The sequence below is a fragment of the Trichoplusia ni genome (assembly GCF_003590095.1).
Source record: "Trichoplusia ni isolate ovarian cell line Hi5 chromosome 24 unlocalized genomic scaffold, tn1 tig00001143_group23, whole genome shotgun sequence".
Classification (NCBI taxonomy): Eukaryota; Metazoa; Arthropoda; class Insecta; order Lepidoptera; family Noctuidae; genus Trichoplusia; species Trichoplusia ni.
In genome coordinates, this window is record NW_020799890.1 from 8,312 (window position 1) to 31,468 (window position 23,157).

General features: G+C 36.7%; 1 protein-coding gene across 1 annotated transcript; it reads left to right on the forward strand.

The window, feature by feature from the left end:
* Window positions 1-1,809: 1,809 nt before the first annotated feature.
* On the forward strand, window positions 1,810-22,873 carry LOC113506768 (neutral alpha-glucosidase AB-like). The gene is given in 23 exon segments (XM_026889599.1): window positions 1,810-1,978; window positions 2,091-2,325; window positions 4,061-4,188; window positions 4,768-4,981; window positions 10,645-10,756; window positions 11,174-11,318; window positions 12,247-12,384; window positions 12,837-12,945; window positions 14,960-15,103; window positions 16,064-16,250; window positions 16,890-17,032; window positions 17,640-17,737; window positions 18,120-18,202; window positions 18,205-18,241; window positions 18,524-18,689; window positions 19,025-19,048; window positions 19,050-19,162; window positions 19,509-19,576; window positions 19,579-19,620; window positions 20,307-20,464; window positions 20,826-20,939; window positions 21,419-21,528; window positions 21,862-22,873. Coding segments are annotated over 22 exon segments (2,781 nt in total). The 5' UTR covers window positions 1,810-1,978; window position 2,091; the 3' UTR covers window positions 22,076-22,873.
* Window positions 22,874-23,157: the final 284 nt, after the last annotated feature.

A 23,157-nucleotide genomic window follows, 5' to 3' on the forward strand; every position in this document is an offset into this window, starting at 1 on the left:
AAATTCAGTACACAGATAGTTAACTTGGATTCAATCGACTAGATTTATTGATATTTTGTGGTCCCGTGGGGTCATATGGCTAGTGCCAATCCGTAAAACACGATACATACTGCCAACCGCTAATGATGTGAGCGCGGGTCAGCTAGTCAAATTTTGTTACACACAGATCGATATCATTGTACGCTCATTTCAATATTTACCAGAAATTGCCCTGTATTATATTTTGCTTTATAGTGATGAATGATGGGCAAGTGGCTGATGAATTGATTCTTCATCTACTTTTATACTTTATACTAAAATTTGGATGACACTCGAAATCAGATATTTGCAGATGATTGAACTGTGACCGTGGTCAAGGACCGGTAGCATGAATCAGGGACGTTTGGAGCGCGTTGGGTGAAAAAATGGGACAAATGGGCAACTATTGAAATTAAAATAACCCAGCACTAAACCTCCGTGTTTCCCAAGGAAACGATTAGGCGTCTGAGAACTCGCATCAAAATTAAGCAAAAGTAGTATAGTAAATAGGAGGAGTAGTAAAAAATCGCATTAGTTTGATTACGTATCGGCGGTCAGTTCCTGATGAAATCCACACACTAGCCGTTACGCGGGAGGCTATTCATTTTTGTCAGTAAGAGTCTCTCGCCATCCATTACTCCCCCCATAAACTGGGCGTAAAAATGATTGCTAGTCGAACTTGGGTGAGGGGCGTAGATACAACATAGGGAAAGTGGTAAAAAGAGGAAGAGTCACCAGCAGAAGGACATTCCTGGGCCTAAATGATGATAGCCAAACCCAAAAAGCTGTTAAGTAAGTGAAAGCTATATCGGCTGTTCACCAGTATTATATCATCATCACCATTATTCATCTACGTCTCATAAAGGGTTGCAAAAGACAGCCCAGGTGTAGACGAACATGGATCTTCACGAGATTCGGCCCACGCCTTTTTTTACCAATTTTATGCATAAGTTGATCCTAAAACAATCGTGTCATTGCCTACAACGTCAAATGCGCAACGTAGCTTGAAACACCACGTTGCATGGAAATCGTCATCCACGCTACGTGGTCTTTCAAATAGTAAAATCGACTAATTTCTCAAAGTTATTTACGCCTATTTTTTAAATCTATCTTAATTTGTCCAAAGTCTATGTAATCTTATACGCTAGGTTTAATGCAAAATGTTATTTCTTTCGATTTATATCAAAGGTAGTTTTAATTTTTCTTCAGTGACACTGAATTTTCATTATTGTTATCCAAAGTTATCTCAAATTGATAAAGTCCTCTTTGTCCGAATCTCCCCCTCCACTCATCACGTAACGGCTCTTGTTTACATCATTTTTTTTCACTCTCTCTTCTAATTGCATACATGTGAAGTAAAATCGGATAAGTGATTTGAATTAACTGTTATGTTGAATCCTTTCTTTATGAAACGGTTTATTAGTAGCCATGGGAAGCCGTCTGTTGCACTCAGCAGTTAAAACACCACACCGTTCAAGTGGTTTTCTGATACTCTGAGTTCTCTGAGTATCTGACGATCCGGGAATTGAGTACTTATTGACACAATATCATTGCATTTTACAAAAATAATAAGCTGAGATGTTTTTTTCTTAAAACCAAAACTGTATAAAATCCATTGAAAGCAATAAAAGCAGAAGGAGGTAGTTAATCCTCTTATCACTTAATACTACCCAGAAAATCGTTAAATATGAACAAATAGTGTTGTTTAAAGTTACTAAACTAAATCAACTCCACGTGGAAGAAATATAATCGACATACAACACTATTTTTACTCTGGCAATTTACAAAAAACACACAAAGTTGTCAAACGGGATATCTCCACGTAACGCGTGCAGACTACCCCTTCGTATTCATAGTATAAATGTTACTGCAATAATATTATCGTGGCGATGAATACATAGATTAATCGAGAGCAATCTTAACTACTACATTAGGGCGCATAATACCTACATTCGGCCATGTAAGTGACCAAATATCGAGTTACAATTCATGTTAGTTTTCGCGTTAGGATTGGCACCGGTCTTTGTTGCAGATATCCTAAATTTTGCGTTAAATTAAGTATTACGTTACAGTATGAAGAGTTGGGGGCTTCTTCTGGTCGCCGCTTTGGCGATTGGCAGTAGTTTCGGCGTGGACAAGAACAATTTCAAGACTTGCGATCAGTCTGGGTTCTGCAAACGATTGCGGTCTTTTAAACCCGAAAAGTCGCAGTACTCACTGAATTTAGACACCGTTATTGTACATGGAAATGTCCTCTCTGCCGAAGTTAACACTGTGGACACAACAACACAGAAGAGAATTATTCTGGTAAGTAAAATATTAATTTATGTATGTTTTTGACACCTGAAGCTGCATCCGATATTGGGTGGTTGCCAAGCTATTTTTATAATTTTCCACATACAGTAACTAGCTGGAATGAAATGCCATCAAATATGTAGTTCTAATATTCAAATATATTTTGAATATATGCATTGTCTAAGGTAGTTTTTATAAAGACCATTTCAGTATTATTTACATACCTGTTATATTTCAAACATATTATTTAGCTCTCATTGTTTTTTTTTTGCGTAAATTTTATTAAAAGTTCTTGTTTTATCTGGCCTTAATATATTACTTTGAGTACTTGAAGTTTTAATCACACCAGCAATAAGTAATATATTTAGTTAATGTTCAGTTAATGCAGTCATAAAATTGATTTTGACATGCTCAAAAACTATATTAAAAAGATAAACTGTTTAGAAACAATATTTTCCTATTGTGATATGTAAATGCAACAAATGTTTATCATATGTCTTATTTTCCTTCAATAATACACAAATAATGCAGTACATAATAATGTATGTTGTGGAATTTACTAGGTAAAATCAGCAGCCTGTAAGATAATGTCTAACCATAATGTCTAATATGGTATTCTAAATTATTGTTTTGTTTTTTAAATGAACATATTCCAACAAAATAAATTACTTTCAATAATGTTTAAGGTTATGAAAACAAGTGTAAATAACCATTTAAGTATCATCCTTTGTAAAAATTGGCAGTTCTTTAATTACAATTTAGTAAAAATAATATGCAAAAGCCTGTCTTTTCATATGAGATGTATTTTGATACAATGGAATTCGCAATAACAGATCATTAATTATTGCCATATCAATATTTTTATTTACCATTAAGTGTAAAAATATAAATAACTGTTTTTTTTCATGTAAAATACTTTTATTGTATGTTTATCAGTGTTTTAAGACCAAAACAATTGCTGCAATTTGTATATTTTTTGCAATTGATTTTAGCATAAAAGTTTTAGTTAATTATTTCGCAAATTACTTTGTTTTATAAACAATGTAATTGCCATTAAAATTCATGCTAATACCAGATTAGTTGATACATTTAGAATAGGTTTAATTTACAGTAGCATGAAGGTCATTAATGTTATGCCATTAGGCAAATATGATCTTTAACTCAATTGCACAAGCTCATTTTTCCTTTTCTTCCTACATTAAGTTCATTGATCAAATGCTATTAGGAGAATGTGATCTCTAACTCAATTGAATAAAGCTCATTTTTCCTCATCTTCAGACATTAAACTTATTTATATAATGCCATTAGGGAATATGATCTTTAACTTAATCGCACAAAGTTTATATTTCATCTTCTTTAATGGTCTTTAGTGAGGTTAACTTCCTGTATTACCTGATTTTGTTAAATATGAAACAACAGCCTATCTGGCTATCAAGAGCATGAATGCCGTTATTCCTTATTTCATGACTTATCTTTTTCTATATTATGCTTTTATGCACCTAATAAATATGAAACTCTACAATATTCAAGCAAATGGCTTCGCATAGCATTATTGTCAATTTTGTGTAATCTAAAAATTTCATATTTATTTATTTAGTTTACAGACGCGTTAAAGCTACTAAAAATAATAAATAAATATAAAAAGATTTATAGACATATTCTAGATCGTGGAAGTCACTGTCGGCAGCAGCCATTGAGCGCAATTAAAATTGTTTTTCCATGTTTCTAATGCATATACTTCTTACAGTGGCACTACGCCTTAAGGCTGTCGGCTCTCGTGGATGGAACCTTCAGAGTGGAGATTGACGAAGCTGATCCGTTGTATCCGCGCTACAGGACGCAGCTGGCGCTCAATGGAGAACCCAAGGCCGATGGGTAAGGCGAGCCTTATATAATTATACTCTTGACAAGCTTGTGTTAAAGACACTAGTTTTATGTAGCTACCGGTAATGATACTTGGAACTATGTGTTGATCCAGGGACTCTGATTCAAATTGCATGATAATCGGTTCTGTTGTTTGAGCCAGAACATAAACAAAACTCTCCGAATCCTTAGCTTTCATAATATTAGTGTGGCTTTGATAATGAAGTCCTTAAATTACCGTTTCTAGTTGTCACTCGGTGGGGCGGGATTTTTTGGGTTGCTATTATAATCTATGACATTCACAAATCATGTGGGTGGCTGACAGAATACTTTCCCAAACTTATTCAGTATATCCTGGGTATCCTACTACAATGCGATCACCACAAACTTCACCTACACATAGTATTAAAAAAATAGAACATTAGCTTAACGCGCCTTTCAAGCGCGTCCGTGTGTGTTATCGCGTGGATATCGTTTTTATAAATAGAAATCCTATTCAAACTTAACCAAATGAAATTAAAACCTATGATCTTCTCTTCAACTAATACAAGTACGGCTAAACCAAACCTAACACAACCAATCTTGTTACAGCCTCAAAATCGTTTCAAATGAGAATGGAATAATCACCGTAGCGAACAGCCAAGGACACAAGGTCATCATCACAGCTGAGCCCTTGAAGCTAGAGTTCGTGAACCTGGCCGGTGACGTGGCGGTGATCCTGAACGACAATGCTCAACTCATGGTGGAACCACTCCGAGTTAAAAAGGAAAGGGTGGACGATGAGGATACTAATCTGGTGGAAGTCGTAAGTGTGCTTCTGTGTATGTTATTGCTCTATGTTGGGTTAGATCCGGGGTTGTACGTCTTGAAGATGTTGTCGATGGATTTTAGAAAATTATAAGCAAAGTAATTTTTTAAATGAAACTACTTTTACGGATTTTATCGCGGTATAATTTTAGATTTAAGATGGCGTTCGTCTTGACATCTTCTGCCAAGACGAACGCCATCGGTCTACCTACAAAGGTGTCGAAAGGTCGGGAACTAGAATCTAAACTTAAACCGCGATAAAATCCGTAAAAGTCATTTCATTTCAATGTCTAACATTCGCGTAAACCTAAGAAACCACTGAAGTAATTTTTCTTTAGTATATTTGTACGGAACCGTAAGGGTAGCTAGTCCGACGCTTCAGGTCCCAGCTAACCCATAATTTTTATATGTACAATCATACTGGTCCGTATGAGTCAGTCGGGAGTCAGTCAGTCTGGTATGGGTCTTATGCAGTTTGCGGAATGTTTTAAAAAAAGTACAAGCAAAGCAAGGATTAAGGACCTTTGTATTGTATACGCTAAACAAAAGAAGGCATTTTAAAATAGTTTCTTTTTTCATTTTGTTAAAAGTAAGGTACTTAATCATGGGTCGTGGGGGAGTTTGAGATTATTTTTTATATTATTTTTTGTAAAATCTTAATAACTATAGTAAATCACACTAAACTAAATTAAAATCTATAACGGTTGAAATTTAAGTCTTTTTAATACAGTCTATTCATGTCCAAATATTCTTCATATATTCTGGCATGTAAGCCAGAGAGCCTGGCATGGTCAGGTTCTAATACCTTCTTGCACTTTCTGCCATTGGCCTATTTCCTACCAGACCTGCGAAGAGGCATCTTTTTACGAAAGTTTCTCTATAGAAGTCTCAATTTGTGAAATTCATCATTTAACTTGGAATAAAAACTATAAAAAAGTAAACCTATAACTCGACAATAAAACTACAATAACAATGAAACCCGTGTAAAAATAAAAGTGTGTTTATCGATGCGTTGACCGCTTTACCTATATATGTGTAACTATTGTTGAATGCGACTTGAAAGACCTGACGTTGTCGATAAGATTCTATTTCTCCCGCTTATCTGTGTGATTGGCAGAATGACCGATTTTTCTTTTACTGTAAGCAATTTGAAGTATGGGACCTTATACAGATATGTAAAAGTAATAAAAAGCAGTCTCATAGTTTTTTTTAACGGCTCCCGCAGTAAGGAATTAAATCCCTGTGTCGCGAGAGGTTTTAGAAACATACAAATCACATGCACAAGACATCCAGACTCAGAACAAGAATTCGTATATCGCATAAATGATTGTCCTACGCCGGGATCGAACTCGCCACACGTCGCGCCCAGTGGGTTCGGCGTGGAGACCTCAACCACTCGGCTATCCGTGCATGACAATTATAAAGCATTAGTTTACTTTTAAAAGTTGAATAATGTAAAAGTTAATAGGTAGTTAGATTAAATAGTCATAGAAACTCGAGTGCCTATTTCACGGAAGATTTTCTCGTTAACAAGAAGATTAATTCGATGAAAAATGTGTTTATCTTACATAGTTTGATGTTTTGACCAGTTATCATAACTTGTAGCCCCATATCAAAGTTAGTTTAATTTTAGTTTAAATAAGCTTCTAAAAAAATCAAACCGAAGAATTTGACCACTCCAATTTACTTTTAACCTATGCATTTGCGGATAGTTCACTAAACGTCTTAAAATCTAACAAAAACACCTACCATATACACATACGTTATAAAACCTCAAAACATCGATACTAAAGTAAAACCAAGAACAAAACTTAGTCTAGCTACGCACAATCGATCGACTGACCTCATCTGCTACGCGTATGTCATTGATCTTGACTTATCGCTGTACGTGACTGATAGAAACGTCTATGCAACTATAATCTTGACATAAAAGCTAAAATATTGCGTTAGATTTCAGAAAATAGTATATTTTCCCGATGAGATATCATCTTCGATAATTAATTTCCTTGAGTTTTTGCACTTTTTCCTCGGTTTTCGTGTCGATTTATAGATGGAATATTGACACGAATTGTCACTTTTATTGTGAACTGTTGATATGAGTTTAATTTATAGTCTGCTCTTTGAATAATGCCATATAATAGTGACAAACCTCATTATCTAACAAGTGCCATTAGGTCATGGTCAGCTAAACATTTTTACTTGAATATTCATAGTTTGAGAATATTTTGAGATATATTAGACAGTTAAAAATGAAAAGGGGCGGTGCAGCGGTGGCGCTTCAATGATGTAGGAGATAGTTGAGCACAAGTTAGATATTATAGACTAGTTTTTGTCCGCGGGTCCGCCCGCTACAATTTAATGACATAAAATCGGGATTAAAACTATCCTATGTGTTAATCCCAGGTTTAAACTATCTGCGTACCAAGGGTTTCTGCGTGAATGAGGAACGTAAATCCATACGTAAAAATTTTCGCGTTTATAATATTACTAGCTTTTCGCCCGCGTCGAGGTCGGTTATATCGCGTTTCCAAGAGAACTCTTCAAAAGTCCGGGATAAAAACTATCCTATGTTCTTTCTCAAAGTCATCTCTATCTCTGTACCAAATTTCATTAAAATCAGTTCAGTGGTTTAGACGTGAAAGCATAACAGACAGAAAGAAAGAGTTACTTTCACATTTATAATATTATTAGAAAGGATTAGAATTTCGAATGAAATTCTCCTTATTTTCATCACTTTGTGATTAAACATTATTTATATAGATGCGTAACCCTCACGTATAGAAGGACGCTAATAGAAAAATTGCTCACAATTTGGCAAAGTACCAATTTAAATTCAATTCTGGCCTATAGGACCAACATAGCAATATACATCTATGTTGTATTATCTTAGGGCTTCATAGAACTGGTTTTGTGGTTGCCCAAAGGTCCTTAACCCTTCATACAGGTTGTCTGCAACCTGATAGTTAATGTGACTTTAAGATGACATTACTCTTAAGTAGTCTATGTTGGTACGAGAACTTTGTGACGAACAATAGTTGTTGTTTCAAGTTATAAATAAATAGTGAATGATCAAATCCTTTCTTGTCTATTACTTTAATCTTGATGACTATACTTTATTTTTCTGAGTTAGATTGAATAGTCTTATCCTTTGAACACGTCATAGCAGGATTGTTTATGTTAACATTTCATCGATTTGATCAAAACCTTAATATTAATAAAATGATTAGGTATTTTAATTGTTAGTAGTCCCCTAAACTATTTATATTACGAGCCTTTTACTGTCCCTCTATTAATCAAAGACTTTTGCTCATAGTATCAAATATCCTGACTGATTCTTGACCACACCAGCTTGTGTCGCTCGATACCAACCAGCTACGCGGGACTTATAATGCACAAGCGAGAGCACCAACACAAGGGCACTCTCTGTTCCCTCATTCTCATAGCTCACTGGTACGGCAATCCGACGGGCTAGAGAGATCAGTCGCTCGACCCACATTTTTAGTTGCCTTCCGAAATATGGAGGCTGTGATTTTTATTTCACAGCATTCGAATAGTCTGCGCGTGCCTTAGGATCTTAACTACTTCGCTGTCCCGCCAATAGACACAACAGTTAAACAATATAAATGGTCACATAGACTCATGGGACAGGGAAATCAGGATCAATCAGGCAATCATCATATTACTCCTTCTCCTTTGGGTTGAGCAGAATCGAGTGTCAGACTTCTACTGACTAAAACCTGCCAATCTTCGGCCTTCCTATATTGCCCTTCTTGTACCGGGGCCACGGTAACCCTTTCGGATAATCCCGTTGCCCCGAATAAGACAGCTGTCATTATTTTCCTATCTCCGTAGTTCGTACTTATTCACAAGGCCTCGTGTTTCGTACCGTGACAATTCTATTCATAATGTGTTATACAATGTTAGTCATTTAGGATAACAAGTTAACGCGCAGTTAAATGTGTTAATATTAATTAGGTTAATGCACTTATTACGTCAGTTCTTTGTTTGGTCTATTATCGGTTTGTGTAATACATAATATTTTTAAATATTTGATTGAATTTCACCCTTTTGCTATGATTTGATAAACGAACTTGTGTTTTGATAAATAATCGGCAGTTTTATGTGTAATCCTATACAGGGTATTTCATTATCACTGCTTTTATTTATTCCTTTTGAAATTATACAGAATTGAGTTAGCGTTATGCGTACACGTAAAGAAATACGTTATACTTACGTAAATTGTATAATTAATTTAACAGCAGTTTTCTTCACTGATCTTTTTTAGGGGACCAAATGGGGATGAAGTGTTTCTTTATCAATGTCCTTTTGTAGATTAATAAATAATACTAATGATGTATATTTTCCTTTGTGCCGCAAACAAAAATTGAATTAGAGTGAATAGAATATACATTTTGGGTCACAAGCTAGCTAAAAGGCTTGAAAAGTTTTTAATTTTTAATCCCAATCAGCATTCCTATTAAGTATATCAATAATAATCAAAATTATCTATACTGTACCAAGATTACCGCTATTCCTTATTTCAAGCAAAAAAAAAACAATTATTTTCGATATATTTCATTTGAACAGTCTTTTATTTGATTTATTAAGTTTTCTAATACACAAAATTGAAAGTTAATTTTGTTTATAATTAAATCCGTATCTTGATCGACTATAAAATTAATAGTCTACGTGAGGGCAGTCGTGTGTCTGTAATCAATGCCCTGTTTATATAAATGTTACATGTAATTGATGTATTAGGTCATAATGTATTACTATTGATAAAATTTATGTTTTCTAATAGAGGTTTGTCTGTCTGTAGGACTCATTTACTTTAAACACAGAACAGACTTTCGTTTCTAGTTGTGTTTATGAACTACCTCTTGGGCTAAGTGGTAGAAAGCGCAACTGCCAAGTATCCGAGGTTTTGAGGGGTATTAACTTCGGTTTGGCCATAAATAGGTATCGGGAATTCCGTACATTTTAGAGTCAAGAAGTTAAAAGTTTCCTAAAAAGCACGAAAACTCCTTTCTACCAAACTTTCAGCGTTTAAAAATTACAAACCATTTTGTATATTAACCAAACGAAAAGAAGAATATAAGTTATTACAATTCTGACATCCAGTAAATATACTAACTAAATAAAAGCTAACCTCAACATAGCTTGTGAAAAGGCTAAACTGAGCACTATTTATTTCTATGTCGCTGGCATAGTGACCTCTATCTGCCTAGATGCCTATCCGTTTAAGGAGGTTCAAGGTCTTCTGCTTGATGTAACCGAAGACTTGTGTATGCATAGGTGACATTTTACTTAAACATATTACTTCATAACTTAGCCTTTAAATTAATAAAATGTACAGTAATACATACCGTATTTTTACCTGTCTTAAATCGACTCTTTCAGGCAGTAGATGCCAAAAAAAATCCAGAATGTTGTTGTTGAATGTTCGAATGATGACTAGGCATAAAACATATGTGACTTAATAAATAAAATTCGAATGCATTTGTTCCTTTTTTAAATACGTAAAAATGAATTGACAAAAAGCTAATCAGGTGGTTTGAGTGCACTCGTGTATGTTACCTCTTGATTGTGACACTCATGTTTCGGGCATCAGTTTTTTAAACAAGTTTCTACCAGTTGCCTAATAGACACAATTTGTTATAGGAGGAGGAAGGCACTTGGGGAGAGAACTTCAAGTCTCATCATGACAGCAAGCCCAGAGGGAATGAGGCTGTCTCCCTGGACTTCAGCTTCCCCGAAGCGGACAATGTTTATGGTAAGCTAAATAAATATTACCAACTCGGAGTCTAAGTCCAAATGTTAAGTAAGATTGGTATTTTGTCAAAACTGTACACGGTTGGAATTAAGTTGATATGCCTTTGAAAGTAATCTAATATTTGTAAAATTGACCATGCATGCACACAAACATACTATGTCCAAATGCACTGGCTAAGCAAAATTTGACTTGTGTACTGAGAGCACCATACCAGCAGAAACTGCTAAAATATCGAGGCTAATTTCTATTGAATTTCGGCTGAAAAGATTAATTGCTACAGTTAATTAGTACTTGCGGAGTAACTACAAACTATAGTTTTCAGCTTTCCCCCGTAATTGTACCATAAGATGTTCCTCCCACTTCAATAATTCTAGCCCAATTTGCACAAACCCTATAGATATTTCCCTTGTCCCCCAGGTATCCCAGAACACACTGACAAGCTGGCCCTCCGCACGACGACGTCGGGCGACCCCTACCGCCTCTACAACCTCGACGTGTTCGAGTATGAGCTCGACAGTCGCATGGCCATCTACGGGGCTATACCCGTCGTGTATTCCCACGGGTAAGTGGAATTAGCGTATTTTAATAAATCTTATAATATAAATGCAGCTTAGTCCGTCAGAATTCCAAAATACCGTCACATTAAAATGGTAGTGGCGGCTAATAATTTCACTTTCTAGTAAAAAGCGTAGTGGTAAGTGACTTCACATGAGATTGTAAATCACAATATTCCCTTAAATTTTTGTTTACGAGATAAAAGAAAGAATACCCTTCAATATATTTCCCACGATAGTTACAATAAAAAGAATAATCTTTTGTTATTGTTTTTGTTCCTGGGTATCTTTACCATCTTGGTAAAGATTGGATTAGATTGGAGCTTGGAAAAATATAAGATAATATTAATGTAGATATCCATTCGTCATCATATCAGCTTTGAATCACTCATTGCTGTATATAGGTAATAGCTTCTTACTGTCACTTTGCCTATCTTGTTTTATGAATAGTGTGTAGTGGTAAATGTGGTATCAATATTTAAAGGAACAGATATTTGAGATATAAGATGACTTTTCTTAATAAAGGTAAACAATTTTAGTGTCTTTTGTATATAAAATCATTTCTAAATAAAACTACTGAAAGCTAACATACCTATAACCACATTAAGGATACCTAATCAAATTTTTCTTCACTGTATCGAAAAATACTTTTGACGGGCCTGTTGGTCTAGTGGTTAGTGATCCTGACTGCTATACCGGAGGTCGTGGGTTCGATTCCCGCCCAGAACAAATGTTGTGTGTCGAGCATGATCATTTGTTCTGGTGTCGCGGTGTAATTTATCTACATATAATATGTATGTATTTAGAAATATATAAGTAAGTCTTATCAGTTGTCTGGTTACCATAACACAAGCTCTGCTTGGCTAGGGATCAGATAAACGTGTAAAAAAAAAATCATAAAATCTAAAAATAAACCTTTTTCTATTTAATGTTTAGCCCGAAACGTACTGCTGGTGTGTTCTGGCACAACTCAGCTGAGACCTGGGTGGATGTTGTGAATTACGCTGATAGCACTGTTGTGTCATCTCTGGTGAACCTCGTCACTGGCGGACAGAAGAGGCGTGTCGATACCAGGTAAGGATCCTCCGTTATTTGTAGGCGGAACTTTTAGTCTGTAATACATACGTACTAAGTTACTAATATTATAAAAAAAATATAGTAAAATATTCAAAAAAATGCGAAAGTATGTTTCTCTGTTTGTTTGTCTCGCTTTCACTCGAAAACTACTGAAATGATTCTAATTAAATTTGGGACACAGGCAGTCTAGAGACCGAGATCGGACGTCGGCTACTTTTTATGGAAGGATGGTCTCGCCAGTGCAGTGGATGCAAGGGATTTATACAAACAGTGGTTACATATGGCAATCAAATTAAATGTGTTTTAAAAATAATTTCTGAAATAAGAACTATGAAGGAATTGGTGCTAATTATCGAACCTAGTTTACCAAGACTAATTAAAAACCGCCTTATATTATTCTAAGTTATTCTGTTCAACTCTGCCATTATTATATATACTCATAATTTCAGGTTCATCTCCGAGTCGGGCATTGTGGACGCCTTCGTGTTCTTGGGTGAGAAGCCCGCGGACGTGTTCCGTCAGTACACGCAGCTCACAGGGTCCGCGCCGATACCTCCCGTATGTAATAAATACTTGATAATAGAATAATGTATAATATTGTCAGACATGTTTGTTGCTATCGGCCGCTTTCTATATTCGATCTCAATCCCTAATTTACGGATCGAGATTGACATTTGAATCCATTTACAACTTTTAGTGTTTCTATAACCGATCCATGGATCGTTTTCTCGATCTTTTTCTTCAATCAATCTTTGGGAGGGCGGATCGAGATTTTAGATTGGTATTTGTATGAAAGTAACAGTTATGCGTTTTCTATAACCGATCTCTGGTTTTGACAAATCCATTTTTTGACGTTTTTGATCTATAATCGCGATCCCCAATTTTTTACGGATTGTACTGAGAAATCTGTGAAAATAGAAATATTTTCAAGTGATAGTGGCAGCGATCTTGAAGTATTAGCTCAGCTATCGGACTGGGATAGTAGTGACAGCGAAGAAGAACAAACTCTGTCCTCAAAATTTGTTTTTCTGTACTTGTAAACGGGGGTCAAGGATTTAAGCTGAAGACCAGCGCTCAGTAATTGTTTTGGATTGCTAAGCATAAGCTGACGCTTAAACTTTTTTGCTTTCGGTATTATAGTTTTTGTGTACTAAGTACACTTTTACCAATATCTGTAATACTGGAATCAATAGATAACGATTATAATATTCTCGTTTTGATTTATTTATTTAAAACCATGAAGTATCATTACAGGGTTTACCCTAATGCGACAGCAAAGAACTTAAACTAAACAAAAATTGCAACACATTACATTATTAAAAACACGTCAGTCTGATTTTGAAGAAGTTGGTGGTGTGGAGAGCTCTTGTAAGAGGTGCTTTGACGAGCAAATTTGTTCTCGCGGTAGGAACCAGCAGTAGGTGTGGGCTTCGCCGCTCACTCCGCCACTCAAGCACTGCAATACTTCCGGGTGATTCTCCACTCCACGAAGCACCTTCACCAAGTAGACGACCAGTGCAAACTCCCGTCTCATATACAGTTGATTATTGCCAACCATGCCCAGAACAAACAGAGTGGGATCCATGAGTATGTAGAACGGATACACGCCATACAGTTTCTTGTACAGATGGCGCGTGAACTTATTCTGAATGCGCTCGAATATTACCGCTGTATTCTATTCTATAGCTGAGACATCGGAAAAACAAACAACAAATAAACTTGCGATTTTAAAATATATTATGTTAATGTCAAACTGACTGACAACTTTTCGATTGACTGACGTTCCGTTGCTCATCAATAAACGTTTATTGTCGTTTATGCTTTTTCTAATCTTCAGGTAGAATATTATAGTATTTACCGCTACGACTTCCCAATCATTTATTTTTGTATTTTGTGCATAAAATAGATAAGCTTTAAGAAAAAAGCCACCTTTTTATTCATTAATAATCGCTGAAGTACTTTTTCTGCACATGCGTAAAACAAAACGTTTAGCAGAGCGATCTATCCGTTTTTTTTCGATGGATTTCAAGACGAGATCGATTAATGAAATGCAGATTCAAGCTCAATCGAGGGATTGAGAAAAATCTGGATTGATCTTAATCTTAGATTCGGGATCGAATATAGAAAGCGGCCGTATGTGGCGAACCGATTGTGGTTGTACAGAAAACCGACCAAGTGCGATACCAAGGGTTATTGGAAACAAAGCTGGTCACCATAACGTTATGTACTACTTCTTAACCCGAAGTTTTAGCTTTAACATTGGTTGCTATAGCGGCAACCGCGGAAAAATTCTTATACCTGGATGAACAGAAGGGTCAACCCTTACATTTAAAATTTGTATGTTTACGGGACCCTCAGAATCGCACTTGACTTATTTTCATACCGGACTTACTCTATTCATTAAACAACTTTTAAAAAACTTCACTCAATTCAACCATATATTATATATTATTATTATATTATTATTTATTACAAGTGACAGGCCCTGCTTATACCCTGCAGCAGTGGTTCACAAACACACAAGCGTACGTGACATCTAAACTATAAGACTGTTTATCGTTCTGTTTCACAGAAATTCTCGCTGGCCTACCACCAGTGCCGCTGGAACTACGTGGACGAGGCGGACGTGAGGGGCGTCGACGATAATCTCGACAACTACGACATTCCCGCCGACGTCATCTGGCTGGACATCGAGTACACTGACAGGAAGAAGTGAGTCTGCACTGATATCTACTCCTATTCCTAAGGTCGTATTGAACACACACATGTGCGCGAGCTACGTATGGTATTCCGAAATACCGCTTGCCGAAAGGACGATTTTCCGAAAACACTCTACACCGACGGTTAGTTGAACGAAAAAAATATTGACCGATGAAACGTTTCGCCGAAAATATTATTTATCGACGCTTGGTAGTCGGAATGAATCCTTCGCCGATGTAACGGTTCACCGAAAACACTCTTCAACGACGATTGGTTAAACGAACGAAACTTTCGCCGATAGCATTCAGTTTACGCTAGCTACTATATTTTATAATTATGTGAAATGCAGCTGAACAATACTTGTAATAATGTATTTTAACATGACTTCTACAAGACCTAAGGGTGTTGTCAAGGTGAAAAAAAAACTATCCATTTGGCAAAAGAATTCCCTTACAACGAGTGCTATCGGCGAAAGTTTCGTTCGTTTAACCAATCGTCGTTGAAGAGTGTTTTCGGTGAACCGTTACATCGGCGAAGGATTCATTCGGACTACCAAGCGTCGATAAATAATATTTTTTCGTTCAACTAACCGTCGGAGTAGAGTGTTTCGGAAAATCGTCCTTTCGGCAAGCGGTATTTCGGAATACCATACGTAGCTCCATGTGCGCTCATATACACACTCACACACACACATGAGTCTGCGTTAATATCCCGTAATTTGAAAATGACATGCAACGTTTAAAACTTTCTTTTATAAATTAGATATTATATTTACAACTTATGTTGATGCATTTATAATTAAATTTCATACAATATTGTTTGTACTTTAAAAAGACAGTGATTTCTGAGTTTGTCTCGAACTTACTTCTCAGGGTAGTCCAGATGGAAAATGTTGATTTTGAGCTAGCTAAAAGAAACTTGAAAAAATAGCCTACTTACAGAATAAATCATTTAATGTAATTTCCTCCTTCAACAGTACTTCACCTGGGACCCGATCAAGTTCCCCCACCCATCAGACATGGTCGCCAACTTGACTGCAAAGGGCCGCAAGCTGGTCGTCATCGTGGACCCTCACGTCAAGAGAGAAGCTGGATACTTCCTGCACGAGGATGCAACTGAGCTCGGCTACTACGTCAAAGATAAAGATGGGAAAGATTATGAAGGTATGTAACTATGTACTAAGGACTAGTAAGGATAAGCTATTGGTTGAGGTCGCCACGCCAAACTCACTGTGCGCGGGTTCGATCTCCGCGCTTGTTCTAAGTGTGATTTGTGACTTGAATGCTTGTGTATGCAAAGCGGCAATCGTCGATTGCCGTTAAAAGAAAATAAAAGAGAAATTAATGTTGGCTCTAGCTATTCTCAAGTCCTGGTTATTAATATTTTTTTTTATTTATTATTATAAAAAGAGATACAATATTTATTTAAAACCATCTCTCATAAAACTGATTTAGTGTTATACAAAAGTAGGTAGGTTTCTATTATGTACCAGCACTTAATTATTTATTCTATACAAGTCAATGATAACAATGCAGACAAAAATATTTTTTTTTTGCAACTTTCCCTATTTTATCACCGTTTAAACCTTCCCTGGACTTCCACGACTATTTTAAGACTAGAATAAGCCAAATCGGTTCAGCCTTTTTCAAGTTTTAGCGAGACTAATGAACAACAATTCATTTATATACAAGACACGACAAGATGATAAGATAACCAGAAGGTATAATTTGAGATTAAACTATCCCTTCTCCTATTATAGCTAAGCTATACCAAACTAAATACTTCCCTGTGTTGTCTCCCAGGTTGGTGTTGGCCAGGATCCTCCTCGTACCTCGACTTCTTCGACCCCGCGGTCAGCAAGTACAACTCTGAGCGCTACCTGTTCGAGAACTTCCCCGGGACCAGCAAGGATGTGCACCTCTGGAATGATATGAACGAGCCCAGTGTGAGTCCATCCTTACTTATATTATAAATGTGAAAGTAACTCTGTCTGTCTGTCTGTTACGCTTTCACGTCTAAACCACTGAACTGATTTTAATGAAATTTGGTACAGAGATAGAGTTGACCTTGAGAAAGAACATATTATAGTTTTATCCCGGACTTTTGAAGAGTTCTCTTGGAGACGCGATATAACCGACTTCGACCGGGCGAAAAGCTAGTTTAATATAATTTGTGTAACATATGTGAGAAGCTCACATGTGGCTAAACTATAACTGAATAATCGAATCGTGTTCTTTATAATAATTCTATTTTACAACTTTCACACAACGCCATCTAGCATCAAACTACGCAAAGCTTGTGTTATGAGTATTAGACAACTGATAAACTTCTATTCAATAACTCTATTTGAAAACAATTTTGACTACTATTAAAAAACTTATTCAAAAAGTATGACAACAGTTTTTCGCGTGATATTTCAGACATACCTTACTTATATAGCTAGATTAAGAAGTGAAAACAGAAATAATCCCTGGATACATATCCTCTATATGAAGTTTAAAGTCGCATTTGACTGGCGTTGAAACTATATTACGTATAATTTCCTTGTCCAGGTATTCAATGGCCCTGAGATCACGATGCCCAAGGACTGCCGTCACTACAAGCCCCCCCAGGACGGAAACGATGGACTGGCAGCCTTCTGGGAACATAGGTAATGTTCTATCTAATACACATAATAATATAAACTGTTATGTCTGTATCATGGTGTATGTAATTGAATTTCTCCGTAAAGGGTAGACCGATTTTCATGTAGTTTTGTCTGCATATTGTGTAGGTCTGATAATCTGGCATCATCTTTTTTTTCCATACCACTTTTTTTATTCCTTGAACACATTTTTATGGCATATTTAGTAGTAAATTTTATTATTATTTACAATTATATTTATAATTCTAAATTTCACGACTAGTTTATTTATTAACACAAAGACAATGAAGACTGAATTTCCATTGTATTTATTCTAAATGAGGCCCTGTTGTACCAACGCGTATATAAACATACAAATGAATACTATATAATATATTGTTATGTACAGACACGTCCACAACGAGTACGGTCTGTGGAACGTCCGCTCGACTCACGAGGGCATGTTGCAGCGCGTCGACAACAAGTACCGACCTTCATACTCACCAGGTCCGCCTTCAGTGGCACGCAGAGGTAAGGATGAAATTGATGATAATTTGTATAAATAAATAAAAAGGACAACATCACACCCAAAGTAAGTTGCTAAAGCACTTGTGTCATGGAATTCAGATACAACGAAGGTACCACAAACACCCAGACCCGAGACAATGTTCCGTTGATTCAACCCGGGACCTCAGAGCTAGCGACACCTTTGTATCTGTACTACCAAATCTTTGTATCTGAGGTTTCCACTCATCAAATAACCTAGAATTATAACCCTGGATTTCGCCCATAGCTAACACAATTGTCCCTCAGATACGGGGCAGTGTGGACGGGTGACAACGCGGCGGAGTGGGGCTTCCTGGCGGTGTCGGTCCCGATGTGTCTGTCGCTGAGCGTGGCCGGCGTCAGCTTCTGCGGGTCGGACGTCGGCGGCTTCTTCAAGTACCCCGAGCCTGAGCTCATGACTAGGTGGTACCAGGTCAGTGAAGATAGATTTGTTTTGATTGATAATCATACCGTAATGAAAGTTTTGTTAAATAGGATGTACAGTAATCAATAAATACCATGTAGCTCTAATAATAATTTGGGGTGTCGAAGATTTTTTTTGTGGGGCTAGGTTGCCAAACATTTCCGTCATTGCAACTCCTGTAAGCCAAGATCTATAATGAAACCAACGAAAACAGACACACTTAAGTTCGGTGTGTCCCAGGGGAAACAATTAAGTGTTAAGGAATACGCAACAAAATTAAACAGAAATAGTAGTTTCTACCCTCTGACTACGTCTGGCTATGCTAAGAGTGCGTGTTGTTCCAGGCGGGCGCGTTCCAGCCGTTCTTCCCGCGCGCACTCGCACATCGAGACGAAGCGGCGCGAGCCGTGGCTGTACGAGGCGCCCACCACCGCGCTGCTGCGCGACGCCAACCGCAGGAGATACGCGCTCATCGACTTCTGGTACGCGTAGACAATGAACTCTTCATTGCCAACAAAAAATGTCTAACAAAATCATGTCTTATGTTGTTTTATTTTAGGTTTAACATCGATTGTGTAAGACTTTACATTTTTGTTAGATAATACTGGCAATTGCAACAATCACTTGAAAGCATGCGGACAGAAATCGATCAAAAAATCTTGTGCTGTCTCTTTTCAATTATTTGTTTACAAAAAAAAATCGGATGCTACAGAAACGTGACGCCATATTCCCGTAACGGACATCCGTTGCATTGTCGTCCAGTTATCTCCTGGTCGCGCTTAAAAAAGTTTTACTTCATAACAACCTCATAATTGTAATATCCTCAAGGTACACACTATTCTACGAGCACTCCGTCGACGGTCTCCCGGTGATGCGGCCGCTGTTCCAGGAGTACCCCCCGAGGAGGACACCTTCACCATCGATGATCAGTACTTACTCGGTAAGGGAACAATCTAAAATTACAAACGTTATAGAATAGAATATTTATTAATTTATTGTTGCAATCTCTCTTCATATCTGAGGATCGTGGTCAGCATCAGGGTAACATTTGGGTGGCTGGATCAAAACCAGCGCGCCAAATGTTGCCCACCATCATCATTGCTGCCATATGTGTTACATAAAATTATACATAAGGAAGGGGGTGTCTATACAACGCGTTTCGTAACATTTTTTATTCAAATATAAGACTAGGAATTCAGAATCTTGCAAATTACGTAACTTTTAAGGAGGGGGGAGGGTACAGAAAAACGTTACGATGCGTTACATATGGGAGTTGCGTTACGTAATACTTGAACACTCCCCAAGAAACAATTCTGTAAGCGTTAGGAGATGGGAATATTATTCTGAATTTTGGTTGCCTTTTTATAACTAGTTTTTACGGTCATACATTTTTATTATTGAAGGAATAAATAGATTTTACCTCACAAACCTAAACAACATTGTGGCATCAACGGCACCAAAGAACGGTAATTTTCATAGATATTATCTACCTTCTATTATTGTTAAAGTAAATTTAATAATTTCCTTAATTTACTAAGTAAATAATATAATGTATACCACTATCAATGATATATTAAATCTAATATATTCCTGCACTTAAGTAAATAACATATCTTATATGTCCAGGCGACAAGCTCCTGATCCGGCCGGTGGTCCAGCCGGGCGTGAGCAGTGTCCCGGTGTACCTGCCGGGCGCCGCGCAGCGCACGCTCTGGTACGACGTGGACTCGTACCACGCGCATCATGCGGCGGGATACTTCACGCAGGATGTTACTATATCTAAGGTATGGAGAGTTAGATGAGACAGTTTAGTGTGTCAAGGGTTTTGTTTGCTATCTTTTTTTCTCGTTATCTTGGGGAGAAATGGTGATGATGCTTTTCATTTTAAGTTCAGATATGAACACTTTGAGCGCGGATATGTCATACTCTCACAGCTATCTGTCAAATGTAGCCAATTTTTTATTTTCGCAGCCATATTAGTTACAAAAGGGAAGCAATTCAGTTTTACACTTCCCATGTAAAACAATATATACTTATATTACGTATGGTAGTTTCTTGCATTTGAAATATCTCTGACGATACACCATTTCAATGACCTACCGACATATAAATACCACTGTTAATAATAAATGTTGTTATCTATAGATCCCAGTATACCAGCGCGGAGGCATCATCATCCCTCGTAAGGAGCGCATCCGCCGCTCGTCCTCGCTCATGGCCGACGACCCCTACACACTGGTGGTTGCTCTCGATGTTAATGTAAGTACTTATAATTATAATTAAGTAACGCGATAAGACCGCCCATTGTGGCACCATGTAACTATTCATCTTGTACTTATGTGGTGTGCAATAAAGAATATCTATCTATATATCATATATAGCATATATATCTATAGCTATATATATCTATCTATAGCATGTTAGTGTTGCAATATATTGAAAGACAGAGATGCGTGGAGGGGAGGCCTTTGTCCCACAGTGGGGCACTAACGGCTGATAATAAATAGAAACCAAAGGGTATTTTTGTATATATTTCTGTTAACAATTGAGTTATTTTGCTTTGTTTGAGCTAATTATTGTTCAAATGAGGCTGTAGCCTAAATTGTTCTAATAAAAGCAGATTTGACTGAAATTATGACTCTGTTATAAAATAAACATTTAGACAAAAAGCTCATTTCATTATTTTAAATAGCTTAAAATTCTTTATAGCTAATACAATATCTCTATGTATTCCCCAGGGCACGGCGCAAGGCTCTCTATACATCGACGACGGCGAGTCGTACGAGTACCGCAACAACAAATACATCTACGCTAAGTTCAAATACGAATCCAACGCAATGACTTACTCGTGAGTATAACATAAATATTATATTTTTATGTTGTATTATAATAATAGGTAAGTAGGGTGAATGGCGACTGTTTTATATATAAAGTTATTGGTGTCAAGTTGGCTTCCACATACAAGTAGTGACTGTTTAGATGTACATGCAAATAAATATATGGGTGTTTCTGTTTTTAACCTAATTTAACCTTAACCCTGCTTAAGGTACTTTTTAGTAACTATCGTGAGAATGATTAAATTTTAAATAATGCTACGACTTTCTACGGTTGCGTTCGAAATTAGTCGTGCAATCACGATGAATACGCGTAGCTTAAGATTTAAATAAAAATACTTCAACAGATTCCCCAACGAGAACGCTCACTACCCAACCCGCTCTTGGGTAGAGCGCATCGTGATCGCCGGCATCAAGACCCCTCCTAAGACAGCCAAGCTGCACCAGGGAGACAAGCAGCTGTCACTCCAGATGACTCTACACAAGGGTAACGATGTCCTGGTGGTCAGGAAACCAGGAGCCAACATGGCACACCCATGGAAGATCACATTTAGCTATTAGGTACAATTTACTCGCCCAAGAGTTTGTTTTCTAACTGCGTTTGTTGTAGACTGTTCTGCTGATTGTAATTTACCTTCAAATCAAATGAAATAGTTGTTTTTGTCTTCTGGTATTGAGGCTAAAATTGTGTGTTGAGATAATGTTAGACTTTAAATGAAATCGAATTAATCAAATTGAAGATGTTAGACACTAAAATGCTTTGATAACCTGTGATAGGAACAATTATGTCTTAATTACAAGTCCTATGCATCAATCAATGCTTGGGCTCAGTCAACTGCAGAGGCCATTTGAAAAGTCTTTGATCTATGAGCTATATGCGTGCGTAAAACCTTGTTTATGCTAGCATTTTCAACTATAATAATAATATTGTACCACAAGACATAAAACGCCAATACACTACCAGCAAATAAAATGTTTACAATAAACGCGCAGTTATTCTATAAATATTAGTTTTGCGTTCGGTTTGACACCAGAGTAGCTGTGAATGTTAACACCATTTACCCGACCGCTACAGAAGGGTTATGTTTATACAAAATGGTTGTTGATGGCAAAGTTGTAAGGTTAATTCTAACGTTTTAGTTATCTTTTAACATGCAATCATCATATTTATATTTAATTACATTTTTAAACTCAGTGACAACTCTCTATGTGTAGTATTGTCTTCCAACTACAGCCATTTTGTATAAAACTTACCTTGAATAGGAAATAAAATACGTAAGAAAGAGAAAGCGGTATATAAAAGTAATGCTTTAGAAAGAGAAGTACGATTTTGGTTGGTCTGTGACAAGTGCGACAGTGTTAAAACGAACTCAACTCTAAGACCAAGCAGTAAGGACTAGATTACAGTGTATATGAAACTCAGTGAGATGTTACACAATTTAAAAATCTATCTAGTAATTATTTTTAGTGTTACTCAGATATTTTTAGAACTGCATGTTGTTGTAAATAGCTCTTCGTATTTCACATAAACTTAAAGGTAGAGTTCGTAAGCCACTTTATTAGAGACTAAAGTAACCTCGTGTATGGAGGGCTTTAGTCTGGTACTAAGGCTTTTAGTCATTTGGTCTTGTACTAAGGGCCTT